Source organism: Miscanthus floridulus, chromosome 12 (assembly GCF_019320115.1).
Source record: "Miscanthus floridulus cultivar M001 chromosome 12, ASM1932011v1, whole genome shotgun sequence".
Lineage (NCBI taxonomy): Eukaryota > Viridiplantae > Streptophyta > Magnoliopsida > Poales > Poaceae > Miscanthus > Miscanthus floridulus.
In genome coordinates this window covers 54,651,117-54,664,873 of record NC_089591.1, presented here as the reverse complement: position 1 = coordinate 54,664,873, position 13,757 = coordinate 54,651,117, and the positions used below count along the sequence as shown (strand labels likewise).

The 13,757-nt window shown below is 45.0% G+C and overlaps 2 protein-coding genes and 1 long non-coding RNA gene across 3 annotated transcripts; 1 reads left to right on the top strand and 2 right to left on the bottom strand.

Annotated features, from left to right (window-relative positions):
- Window positions 1–1,105: 1,105 nt before the first annotated feature.
- LOC136496998 (phosphoglycolate phosphatase 1A, chloroplastic-like) lies at window positions 1,106–3,914 on the top strand. Its single transcript, XM_066492777.1, is given in 11 exon segments — window positions 1,106–1,422; window positions 1,521–1,588; window positions 1,690–1,782; window positions 1,871–1,942; window positions 2,012–2,083; window positions 2,393–2,452; window positions 2,535–2,587; window positions 2,699–2,796; window positions 2,883–3,015; window positions 3,153–3,256; window positions 3,343–3,914. Coding segments are annotated over 11 exon segments (1,113 nt in total). The 5' UTR covers window positions 1,106–1,169; the 3' UTR covers window positions 3,450–3,914.
- A 146-nt stretch (window positions 3,915–4,060) lies between these two features.
- LOC136496996 (uncharacterized) lies at window positions 4,061–6,421 on the bottom strand. The gene has a single exon (XM_066492776.1). It carries the CDS (start codon window positions 6,148–6,150, stop codon window positions 4,159–4,161), a length of 1,992 nt encoding a protein of 663 aa, XP_066348873.1. The 5' UTR covers window positions 6,151–6,421; the 3' UTR covers window positions 4,061–4,158.
- A 4,631-nt stretch (window positions 6,422–11,052) lies between these two features.
- Window positions 11,053–13,343, bottom strand: LOC136497597 (uncharacterized). The gene is made up of 3 exons (XR_010769357.1): window positions 12,606–13,343; window positions 12,044–12,170; window positions 11,053–11,943 (listed from the first exon to the last, which is right to left on the bottom strand). It is a non-coding gene; the product is annotated as an uncharacterized lncRNA (long non-coding RNA).
- Window positions 13,344–13,757: the final 414 nt, after the last annotated feature.

The following is a 13,757-nucleotide window of genomic DNA, read 5'->3' as shown; positions in this document are numbered from 1 at the left end:
TTTAAGAAAAAATCCTAGGGATGGATTGGGACACGATAAACACAAATAAAATATTTATGCATCATGAATATATATCTAGAAGCTTCCAGAAATTAGATTTAGATTTAAGAAAATGGGAAGAATATCCAAAAAAATATGAAAATTTTCCAAATAAAATTAATGTCTAAATGCATTTAAAAACTTTTCACGACAAAACATGTGATGAAACCATCATAAATGCATTAAGCATGAATGCATTCGGGATCAATGTATCTTGCATTCATGTTGGTTGCATCCCATATTTTTGTTGTGAAAAGTTTAGAAACATATTCGGTCATTGGTTACATTTTTAGGATTTTTTTCAAAAAATAGTTAGAAATTTTTCTGTTTTCCTAAATTTAAATCTATTTTTTGGATGATTTTAGATATATTTTATATTCTTTTGTAAATATTTTATTTGGGTTTCTTGTGTCCCAATATATTTTTAAGATATTTCTCAAAAACTTTTAGAAACTTAGTGGTCGTTTTATTTGTTTAAAACCTTATTAATTGCCTATTGAAAAATTTTATATTAATTACCAGAGTAGGAGGTAACTTAAATGGTTTTAGGATTCAAGTGTAAACCTGAATTGTGACCATAGTCCAGGCGGAAAAAGTTACAGTTCTTCGCTTCTTCTAGAGCGAGCCATGATTCTGAGCGCCCGCCGAATTGACACACCAACAGCCCAACAGGGCCGCCAGCCCACCACCGTAGACGGGCCTAACAACAATCGCGCCGGAAGCCTAAAAGCCATCACGAGATAAACTAGCCTCTAAGACTAGGTTTGGAACTGTTCTAACTTTGTGTCCTAATTTTTCTTTAGCAAACTGATCAAAACTTCCTTGCAGAATTTCACTTCTCCATCCTTTCCTCTTTTTGCTCCTCTCTGTCTCTCCTGGGCCTCACATCACATACCTTTCGTTGCCTCCTAGTCCTTAGCTCGAACAGCAGCCACAACATGAGCCCAGACCCCAATCCCTCCCCTCTGCCTTCCCAGACACAAATCACAGGCCCGGCCGGAGACCAATCGAAAGAAGACATGAGAAATCGCTGGCGCCTTGCGGTTGCAAGCGCCCAAATCATACCGCACAGGCACATCACACAAACGCCACCCGATAATAAAAACAGAGCGCCACGAGCGGCCGCAGCGATGCTCCAGGTTCGCGCGTCCCCGACCTTCCTCCCCTCCACCACCTCCTCCTCCTCCCCACCATCCTCGTCGCAGGCGCCGACGCCCTTCCCGTTCTCGGGGAAGAGCCAGCGGCGCGGCGGGCTGGTCGCGGTGCCGTCGACGAACCGCGTGGTGAGGCGGTCCGTCATCATGGCAGCGGCGGTGGCAGCCAAGCTCGAGGACGCCGACGCGCTCGTCGACTCCGTCGAGACCTTCATCTTCGACTGCGACGGTCAGATACCACACCGATCACCGCCGGCTTCTTGGGTAGTGGGTGTGTGCCGTGCTTACTGCTTAAATTGGCGCGTCATCTCTGCGTGTGCCGCGCAGGTGTGATCTGGAAGGGCGACAAGCTTATCGACGGTGTCCCGGAGACTCTTGACTTGCTCAGATCAAAGGTCCGTCCCAAAACCCCAATGCTTGGGAACCCAACCCAATGCTCTCGTCAGTCGTCACTTCCTGATGATTCACTGAAGATGCTGCTGGCATGCCTTTTCAGGGCAAGAGGCTGGTGTTCGTGACCAACAACTCCACCAAGTCGAGGAAGCAGTATGGCAAGAAGTTCGAGACGCTGGGAATGAGCATCGACGAGGTCGGGTAGTTCGGCACTTGTGATGAATATGAACTGCTTCTGGTCATCAGTTTCTTCTGCTAACCGATGAGACCGGATTGCTGCGCAGGAAGAGATCTTCGCTTCGTCTTTTGCAGCTGCTGCGTACCTGCAGTCCATCGATTTCCCCAAGGACAAGAAGGTAACTGTCGTCATTCAAAATATGTACGAAAAATGCACGTAGTTTAACAGCTTTTTTTGGCCGCTTCAGGTGTATGTTATCGGAGAGGAAGGGATTCTGAAGGAGCTAGAGTTGGCTGGATTTCAGCACCTCGGTGGACCCGTAAGTAACAATGTCTCTGAAATTCATGACAGAACACTTGTACAGAAGATGAGTTTCACTGACACTTTAGTACATTACAATGTTAGTGAGCCAACATATCATGGATATCAATCAGTATTTACTAATAGCACTGTGTGAAGTCTGAATACAAACTTACTTACGCAACTTGGATTTTGGTCATGTTCGCTTGTCTTATGAGCCGTACTATTTCAGCGAACGAACTGTGTTTTTCTCTCACAACAAATCAACGAACAGTACTTTCAACCGTGGCTTTTCAGCAAAGCGAATATGGCCTTTATCGTCATGTAGACAGATGGAGACAAGAAGATAGAGCTCAAGCCTGGTTTTTACATGGAGCATGACGAAGATGTATGTATGATCCTTCTTCATGTTCTGGGGTGGCATATAGTGAGAAGAAAACCCAATGACACACTATTTGGGTTTCTTACAGGTGGGAGCAGTTGTGGTTGGATTTGATCGCAACTTTAACTACTACAAAGTTCAGTAAGTCTTAGCTTCGCATTACTGTGTTACTCCTCTTCATTCATTCATAGATATAGATTTGATACTAATCGTTCTACAAGTCCTGTAAACTTGCGGCCAATGCATTTTTAGGTATGGGACACTATGCATCCGTGAGAATACAGGGTGCCTTTTCATCGCAACAAACAAGGATGCTGTCACTCATCTTACTGATGCCCAAGAATGGGCAGGTAGGTAAGCTATTTGCATTCTTTCTATATATGCTACGAAGAAACATACCAGTTGCTCAATTATGAAACATTTGGCCTTGCATCAGGTGGTGGATCAATGGTCGGAGCAATTCTTGGTTCAACTAAACAAGAACCGCTCGTAGTCGGGAAGCCATCCACTTTCATGATGGACTAAACATGACAGGTTCGTAGTCGGGAAGCCATCCACCTGGCAAAGAAGTAAGAAACTTAGTATAGTCTAAACATGGTCAGTATTAGAAATGTTCAACGAAGGATGTGTCACTATTTTAAGTGTAATAAATCATACAGCTCACTGCAAGTTTTCAGATTCTTACATTTCTTCACCTACATGACAGGTTCGGAATCACAACATCCCAGATATGCATGGTGGGTGACCGGTTGGATACTGATATCCTGTTTGGTCAAAACGGAGGCTGCAAGACTCTGCTTGTTCTCTCAGGTTTCATCAATTCCTCAGTTCTAACTCTGGTACAGGCACTGGCTGGCTTAACATCAGCATAAGCATTGAGCTCGGCTCTCTTGCAGGTGTGACTTCCCTGCAGACGCTTCAGAGCCCCAACAACTCGATCCAGCCAGATTTCTACACAAATCAACTTTCCGATTTTCTCACCCTCAAAGCAGCAACTGTCTGAAGGAAGAGCCTGCCTTCCATTTGCATAGGCAGCATCGACCGTTTTTTTTGTAACAAATAAGGAAACACAAAGGATGGTTTTGTTTTTCACTGTTGTATAATCATGAGATATCTTTATGTGTAACATCAGTCATGCACATGTCACAAGGATGCCAAGAATTACTCTAAATTCTCCAGTTAGAACCTTCTTTTTTACTTCAAACGAAATGCATATATGTCCAACTTACAAGCATAAACAAATTAAGAAAATGGTGATAAGAACAAAGTAGGTAGTTGCAAACATGACCTAAAAAGAATACTGAAAAATGTACTTCTGTTCGTGTACAACTTATTAGTATGTACATGGATATGAAGTAAAAGATATTATGGCGAGTCCAGCGGGATACTTCTGTTCATGGCACCTGAGCGCCTCTGGCAAAGTTGTAAATATTTCACTCGTATTTGCCATAGGTCGTTGAAATCTTATTGAATTATTTTCATACCAATAAGAACATTTTATCTTGTATGTATGTACAGAAAGTCAATAAAAACACACTTATCTCACTCAAGTGCTCCCTAAGCTCAAGCTAGCCACGCCCACAAGCACAATCGCATAATTTCACTATCTTGGCAAACAGAAAAGTGCACTTCACAGCTCATGATAATTTTAGTCTTGCCCACAAATCGCAAGACAAAAATCCATACAGCTCCAGTTGGAAAGTGTTGGCCCTTTATTTTGCTGATTTCTTCAAGCTGTTCATTAATGCTCGCAAAGCTTCTTTCACATTTTGGCCCTTTGTTTGTCTCACCTCCTGGGATGTGAGCCGTAAGCTCTCAAGGCCACGGCCCAGAGAAGCAATCATTGGAACAGAAGGTGCTGCCTCGGCTGCACACTCGATCCCATCTCCATGCATCACAAGGCCAGCACATGCAACCATGCTGAAGCCAAATGTTGCCCAAGGAGTTATTCTGAAAGGTTGCCTATGCCTCTTCTGCATTATTTCGTAGAATGAAGTTCGCATAGCCAATAAGCTTGTTCTCTCAGCTGATGATATTACAGTGTGCGCCACCGCTCGGATCTTCTCTGCTGAAGCCGTGAACTGCAAAGCAGAAGCCTTCGAGCCAGCAGTAACAACCCCGTGAGGGAGCATCTTGCTTAATACAATAGCAGCATGTCTTTGTAGCTGCATCAATCCATACTTTAGAACCACTTGACTTTTGTAAGGGGCGAGCTTAAGGAAGGCCGAAGCCTGAAGAGATTTTGACAATGATGAAAAGCCCAAGAGTGCTGTACCTCCTGCACCAACAGCAACCACAGGTTTCTCAGATATCCAACTTTTTTTATCAGTGCTGTCTGCTGAAGGTACCTCAATTTTATCATCATTTTCAGCACCATAGTGATTGAAGCATCTGCTAGCAAATTGAGTAATCTCTGAAGGAACAGGGGTGTTCCAATGTCTCCTTATTCCAGCTAAGCAGCTCGCGTCAACTATAGCCACCACAGAACCAAACTCTCTTAGTTGACTCCTGAGAGCTTGCACAAGAAGAATGTGGCACTTCTCATCAGATTGGAGTTCTGAAAAATCCAGATCTTTTGAACCATGTTTATCTCTGGTATCAATATGGGACCTTGCTGCATTGTTTAAACCCATCCTGAGGGCCTCTATTGCAATTCTAAATACATACACATCAGATAACATATCACTGCTGATTGGCTCCCCCTCGTGAACTTGAGTAAGCAAATCCTGAGCAGAAGCCATAGCCCTACCAATCGACGGAATATCAACAAATATATGATAAAGATCAGCAAGTAAAGGGTAGACAGACTGAGCAAATGGTGGAGCCTCGTATCTGTCAGTCGGCTTGCATTTTGATGGCCTGCACTCAGTGGCAGCATTGGAAGGGACTGCTTGGGACATCAAGAAATTAAGAGTTGGTGCCAGTGACTTCAAGAGCTGTCCTCCATTATCATCCATAAGGCATATATTCCTACCATGGGAGCTCATGGCACTCCTGGGGATCAAGCAGCTTGCCTGCAATTGCAAACCTGAGTCATCATCCATGGTGCTGTGAGCTAGCGAGCAACTAGCCTGTAATGGCTGAGCTGAGTTATTATCTGCAGCACTATTCCGGCTGACCGATCCACCCCCACCACAATTCCTCTCATACGGAGACTCGAGCAATAGAAAACACGAACCCGTCTCCTCTGCAGCTCTCTTGGCAGCAAGCAGATGGCCATAGAAACCGACCCCAAAAATCTCCTGCAGGACCTGGCACGCGGCAGCCTTGACGTACTGGTCCTTGCTCCTCTTCTCCGTGACGCACCGCTTGATCACCTGAAACGGCGACGTCGGTACCGGCACGCCCCCGCCTCCATTGCCGGCCAGGCAATCCTCCTCGATCCGGACGTCTTCGAGGACCGGGCGCGCGACCTGGGTGACCACGGCCCTCGGCCGCACCTCCCTGATCAGGCGCTCGGCGTCCGAGGCGGACTGCTCCGACAGGTTCTGCGCGGCGAGGATGTAGATCACGCCGGCGCCGTCCCGGTGCCTGTCCTGCGGCGATCCGCCGGGCTCCCTGAGTGCGAGCACAAACTGCTTCGTCTCCTCCGGCACAGAGAGCGGCCCGACCAGCCGCGCCGACGCGCGTAGATCGTCCTCCTCCCTCAGGAGGGCAGAGAACGGCCACAGGGCCTGTAGGTATGAGAGCAGCGCCGACGCCATGGCCGGCGCCGCAGCATCGGCGGTGGCGAGGGCGCACGATCAGGCGGCGAGGTCGCCTTTTCCTCCCCTTCCGCTGGGCCTGGTTGGATGAGGACGGATAATGCGCCTGCACGGCGGCTATTCTTCTCGGACCGCCGCCGCCGCCGCGGTGGACGCCGTCGTCGGCTGCGGGGAAGCGAGAAGGGCCGGGAATTTCGGTGCCGTGTGGATGAGCGGCGTGACCTAGGATTGGGTTGCTTTTCCCCCTCTACAGTTTTTTCTTTTTGTTTTGGGAGCTGCTGGTTCGGGCGCGACGTGCTCCTTCCAGAGTCCGGTGCAGACTCCACGGTTGCGGGCCGGTCGATGGCCGATGGGTCTCGTTTGGGTGATTGGGTCGAACACAGAAACCTACCTGCCCCAGGTCAATATGGCCCACTCGCGAGGCCCAGCCAATTGGAAAACAAAAGTGCAGCTATGCTGTCTCACTCAGTGTCTCGATCTGCCTACTGTGTGCTCTCTGATGCTTCCCCCAGTCCCCACAAGCGATGCCTAGCCATCCCCTCAATTTGGTAATCGAGTAGGCGATGGTATGATGCTATTCGTGTTTTGCAAATTGCAACTTCGTTCAGTGTTCACCGTGATTTCCTGCTTTCGTGGCCGGAAACCCCCAATTTCTTATTCATACTCATCTCTATCTTTTTGCCTCTTCTTTTTTTAGAAAAAAAAAAGGAATTTTTGCCTCCTTCAAAACATCAGAAAACTCAAACCTCCGATAATGGCTGCTAGTATCCTATAGTCTGATTCGCCACCCTTCAGGCCCTCTTGGAAGGCAGGACAGGGAAAACATAGGAATATGAATTATACAGGAATTGAGTTGGCATGTTTATCCAACCCTATAGAAATAGAAAACACAAGAAACAAGATGAAATGGCCTTTGGTAGCACTATAGGAAAAAAATAGAGGATTTGGCGACAACATTCGACCGCCAATTATTATCTAAAACAGGAGAAATGGACATACTTTTAACATATATGCATATACTATTGACCTAGTCCCACTTATATTGGAGAAAGCATGCTTTGCAGGACACATATTCAAATACAAGTGGAAAATGAATAAAATCAAGCAAAAGGCGCAAACAGAAAGTGTAAAGCAGAAATGCGCGAAGGAAAGAAAGGAAGAAAGCCCACCTACACAATTTACCTAGGCAGAACACCACCGTGGATAGGGTCCACGCCCACTTAGGAACCGACCAGACGAAGGCGGTCGCGAGGCGGGCCCACCAGGGTGCGTCGCGCACCCTAGGTGCGGCCGCACCCCCACTCCCTCCTCTCGGCCCCACTCTTCTACGGCGGTTGCATGCCGCCATGCAGAGGCGGTCTACGATGGTTTCCTAGTTTACCTGCACCAAACCGACCACGTTTCAGTATAAAAGCAAGGGTGGAGCTCATACGCAACACACACATTCATTTGGAGCCTCTACCTCACTACCTCATCTAGTCTTTTAGTCTTTAGTATTAGTTTGTGAGCAAGGCAAAAGCTAAAGAAGAGCTTGTCTCCTTGGAAGAAGAGCCACTTTGGTATGAATACCTTTATAAAGAGTTCTTCCAAGTTCAAGTTCACATTTTATTCATATAGTAGTGCATATGAACTAGAGTATAGTTTTCATGTTATAATCATGACATATGAACTAGTATATAGTTTGTATGTGATGATCTTAACATGTTCAACTATAAGCTTAATCATTCATACAACTTATATGAGTAGAATTAGAGCTAGGGTTGAGATGGCGGTTCATCGTGCCTTCGGGTGTGCCCATATCCTTACTTATCGATCCGTAGGGTCAGAGTCCCCGAGGGGATATGGGTAGTTTCTGTGTAATCAAGCGAGGTGCTTGGGTACATAGGAGCAGATGAATACATTTCCCTTTCCACGGTTGAGGGGTAGGCGGCATGTAGTGACAGCCCTGTCCATCCCTTGTAATCCCCCACGTTTGTCTGGGTGTAGGAGTCTAAATTGTCATACGAGGATGCTGGCAGACTAGTACTCGGTGTCTTCCCGACCTATCTCACACTTAGTTCTAGCTCTAACCAGGTTCATTGTATGACTATCAACTGTTCTTTGCACGGTTATATTAGAACATGCCAGCTCCACGTAGGAATATTCTTTTATTTTTTATTTTCCTTTTATCCTTGAGGTTAGGCTCAGATGTGTGTCCACTATCCTTAAAATACCGATTTTACCCCTGCCATGATCTATGCTCTACTATGCAAGTATGTTCATCATGTTTATGTCTATGCTAGACTTGGTATACCTTGCCCTCCTTTGGAAAAATATAAATAACGATACACTGAATACTTCCGGGTGAAATGCTACAACGATAGCTCCGTATGCTTGCGGATATTGTCTGTAATTTTTATGGACTATCGTAGTTGGTGTTTCTTAGCAGCGTTGCTAAGATTAACTCAATCTTAGTAATGGTGTTAAGAAATATCAACAAGCATTTCTAGCGTCATTACCGGTGATGGACTTAAAACCTCCTCACTTGGTGATTACATTGAGAAATGCCAACAGGATTGATGCTCAGATTTTGACTTTGAACAACTTGCTAGCATAAAGGCCACCTTCCCACTGAATGCTCTAGTTTGGTTTTGGTGAATTGATGAAACCCTAAGTGCTAACCTAGTTTATCAAGTGATCATAAGATAGGTATCACATTCCAAGTGGTAAAGCAAATGAAGATCATGACATAATGATGGTGATGCCATGGTGATGATCAAGTGCTTAGACTTGAAAAGAAGAAAGAGAAAAACAAAAGGCTTAAGGCAAAGGTATAAATGGCAGGAGCCATTTTGTTTTGGTGATCTAGACACTTAGCGAGTGTGATCACATTTAGGTTCGATAGCCGTACTATTAAGAGGGGTGAAATTCGTATCGAAATGCGGTTATCAAAGTGCCACTAGATGCTCTAACCCATTGCATATGCATTTAGGATCTAGTGGAGTGCTAACACCTTTGAAAATGTTTATGAAAATATGTTAACACATGTGCACAAGATGATACACTTGGTGGTTGGCACATTTGAGCAAGGGTTAAGAAACTTCACCGGCGCCCTAAACTCAGGTGAACGTGGTCACTGTAAGTGACCATACGCTGGTCTTTGAAGGATCGGTGCGTCCGGTCAGTAGCAGAAGAAGAAGCGCAGCGTCGGTCGTCGACCGGACACTGGCGCTGAAACGATCGAACGCTGGCTGGCTGCGTCCGGTCACACTGACATGGTCATGCATAGGGGAAACGCCAAGTGACCGGACGCTGGGTCAGTCCAGTCGAGCATGACCGGACGCGTTCGGTCGTGAAAAGTCATCTCTGGATGCTTACTGAAAACGACCGGACGCTGGGGTTCAACGTCCGGTCACTTTGAGTTGTTACGTCCGGTCATCACTTGATCGTTGAGATCGAGCGCTCAGTATTTGAAGAGAGGGGACACGTGGCACGCATTGCGTGACCGGAGCGTCCGGTCACCCCATGTTGTGCCCAGTGAAGGGGTACAACGGCTCTATTTCGTGGGGGCTTCTATTTAAGCCCCATGGCTGACTCAAGCTCATCCACTTGGCCATTTGCATTGACATAGCAACCTTGTGAGCTTAGCCAAAGCTCTCCCACTCATCTCCATCATTGACTCATCATCTTTGTGAGATTGGGAGAGAATCCAAGTGCATTGCTTGAGTGTTTGCATCTAGAGGCACTTGGTGTTCGTGTTTCGCTGCGGGATTCGCTTGTTACTCTTGGTGGTTGCCACCACCTAGACGGCTTGGAGCAGCGAGGATCGTTGAGTGGAGAGTGGTGATTGTCTCCGGCTCCGATCGTGGTGATTGTGAGGGGTTCTTAACCTTTCCCTAGTGGAGAGCCAAAAGATACTCTAGTGGATTGCTCGTGGCTTGTGTGATCATCATCTTGTGTTGGTTATGCGGCACCCTATTGAGGGTTTAGTGTGTGGTGCCAATTAGCGCGTGAACCTCCAAGTGAGTGAATTGCCATAACGAGGACTAGCTTGCCGGCAAGCAAGTGAACCTCGGTAAAAATCATTGTGTCATCATTTTATTCCGAGGTGATTGGTCTTCATTTATATTGATTCTTGTGATTGATTGGTTCACTCTTCGACACGGCGGTATAACTATCTTGCTCTCTGTCTTTACATTACCACAAACTAGTTATCATGCTCTTCAGTGTACCTAGTTGTGAGAGCTTGTTAGTTTGGTTAGTGTGGCTCTTTAGTTAGTCTTTGAGAGCATACTAACTTAGTGTAGTGCCATAGCTATTATGTGGTTAGAGAAAATAGAAACTAAAATTGTGGTAGGTGGCTTGCTTTTTTTAGTAGGCTAACGCAACACTTGTTTCGTCTCATAATTGTCTAACTAGTTTTTGTTAAGTTTTGTTGTAGAAATTTTTATTAGGCTATTCACCCCCTCTAACCATTAAGATATTTCACCCACCAAACACACAAGTGCCTAGAGAGCCAATGACACACCAGAGGAGGCAGCTTTCCCGCCAGGATTTTTTTCCAAGAGATCAGACCTCTTGCTTGCTTTCCTGTGAAATCACGCCCAAAGGAATACAATCCTAAGGAATAGTTCCTATGCTTTCCTATGAACCAAAGGGGTGTGTAGGAAAACTTAGGAAGGAATCTGAATCCTCCAAAAATTCTTTGCCAATCCTCCACTCCAAAGGGGGCCTCAAAGTGTCATATTTTGCGATGCTTTCTTTTATTTAGGAACTAGTATAGTGCCCGTGCTAACACCACGGCTTTATTTTAAGGATGCACATTGAAACAACCAAACTACAGTGGTACTTTCGTCACATAAATAGAGTACAGCAAGACAATTAAGAGAGATTCCAATTCATTGCATCATTCTTAGTATATTATAGAAACTTGTGAAAATGCACGTGCGACAGCGCACGTGGATATCAAAAGAAAACTCTACTTTGAAACAATAGGATAATACTCTGATTTATAATCAACTACCAAGCTGCTATACAATAGGCTACAACTACATTACAAAGTCCTGATGCATGAAGTACATAAACATTTCAGTTAAGCTAATATCCCCATCTATCACATCAAACCACTTGCAGAGCTTGTGATTGAAGTATGTTGACACTTGACAGTGTAGCTTGCCTATCCTCTTACCATCATCAAAATCTGTCTTCCATGTGTTCTTGGATGCTTAGTATAATCTCACCATCTTCCCATTCCCCTCCTACTACTCCTCACATCCTCATAATATAAAATAAAGATTGTCAAAGAAACCTTACTAAATTTTTGATTTACTGAAAGAAACTTTAGATACTTTAGAAGCTTGGAAGTTACCAAAAAGGCTCGTACTCAAAGCTGTTTTTTTGGATCAGTGTTTGCTCACTAAAATTACTTTTATTAGCCCATAGTAAAAAAAAGAACTATAATATGTAGGATAGTATATAGAATAGAACAATATCATATCTAGCCTATGAAGATTAGCAGTAAAAGGAGAGTATAAAGTTGGAAATTCTTCCTATGAAAACCTCCATTGCCAATGCGTGAATTGCAATCTTTGTTGAGTATTACACCCGATTGCATTATGGATATCAATTTGCCATTCAACTGAACCTTCCTCCAATAGGGATTATTGTTGCACCATTTTAATTGAATTTTATTTCATCATGGAGTAGTTCTCCTTCCCCTATTGCTTTGTAAAACTTATTCTTAAGTTGGTCAGCAAGCTCTTTGTTGGCTCAGTGCAATATATCAGGTGTGGACGTCTCTTCCCCTCCGTTTTTCTGTAAAAAAGTGAAAAGATAAAGTAATTTGTTTTACAGTTTTAAATCTGAGAGTCTACTCCATTGACTATATTGGAGCGTAATTAAACAAAAAAATTACCATCTTATCCCCATTGCCATCAAAAACGATGTTGTTGGCCCAAGGAGCATCACCCTGTGCAGATCATGCCTGAAGGCATGCATCACCCGTCCACCTTGCTCTCTTGCTCCCTATCCAATTCTAGTTCCTGTCAATATCATTTGTTCATGACAATTAACCGAATGAAATAAACTCAACTAAAGATCTCGATAACCCATCTAAATCCCTCACAAGCAACATTAGACAAGGCAGGGAGCCCTCTATGGTTCACTTCCGCATTGGGGTTTCAGTTGAACTGACAAAAATCGGTAATCAGTTTTTTCTCCGCTGAAGAATAAAAAATAGGTACGGGCTCCCCTGCCGGCAGATCTTTTGCCGTGTAAAATAATATTTTACAACCTTGCTAGACAAACATTATGAAAAATGTTATTGTTAATTTGATTAGATGAAATCATGAAATTGGTGTGTAGATTTTTATTATCTCTTGAAACTCCACATATAGCATTAAACAAAGTTCAACAACAATAATAATATAATAGTAGATAAATAAATTTTGGATGCAACTGAACAGATTATTAGTTACCTGGCACAAATCTTGTCGAAGTAGATAACAAAACCTGCAGGAGACAAGAAGCACCAAAATGTCGACCGTGGCAATCATCATCAACAATAATCAAATCAACTCGTGGAAACCTGCTGCGAGATGTCAATTTACAGCATGAGTTACTTGCTGTTGAGCCCCGCCTACGGCCTCCCTCTGCAGGTCAACAACAATCAGCGCCTACGTCGCTCCGTCCTATCCGTCGTCGGCTGCATCGCGCACCAACACCATCCAAATCCAGTAATAGAACACAGTACCAGTGTGTGCGCGAAAGCCAGGAGGGAGGGGTTGTGAACCGAAGAACGTACCGGCGATGGAGTAGTCATCCTCGGTGCGCCGAAGGGGAAGCAGTCGGCCTGCAGACCTTGGCGCGGAAGATCTCGACGGCGGGCGGGAAGCCGATGCCACCGCCGGTCGAGGTCGGTGTTGATAATGGGCCGGTCGATGACGCGGAGCCCTGCGATTGAGTCCTTACACACAACACACCTCCGTGGTGCTGCCGGTGACGAGCCCGCTCGGTGCTTCCCCGCCTGCCGGCCCGTCGTCCATCGCGCCGGCAACTATGGCGTCCCTGGCGCCCTCGAGAGGGCATGCACGTCCGGGACTATGGTGCGTCGCGAATTCTGCGAGTGGGTAGCGTGCGGCGTGCGACGACGGGAGAGGGGGCGAGGTGGAGGAGGAGATCTGTACTGCGTGATTGAGGGGCGTGCGGGGTGCTGACATCCCACGTGGAATCGTGGCCATTGAATTTAATTTAGGTATTTTATTAGTCCTTAATTTTAATAAAGATAAATTCTTATGTATATTTTTATGGATGTATAATGGTTGAAAACCCTCAGTGGGGAACGCTTTTCGGAGAGGGCCTAGTATAATTTTAATTGGTCCATTATAGTAGAGAAAATGTGAATATGTTTGCCTATAAATTCATAAATATGTTTAATTTTATGATTTATAATTTGGAGAATTAAAATAACCATTTCGATTGTTCGGTGATGAAATTGAGACTCAAACAATAGTTAAGGAATCAAAATGAGAATTTTGTCGTTAATGAATATAAAAACCAAAAGTTGCAAACTAACGCATCAAAGCGGGATGAACATTGAGAAAATGGTAATGCTGCTGTAACGGTTATTA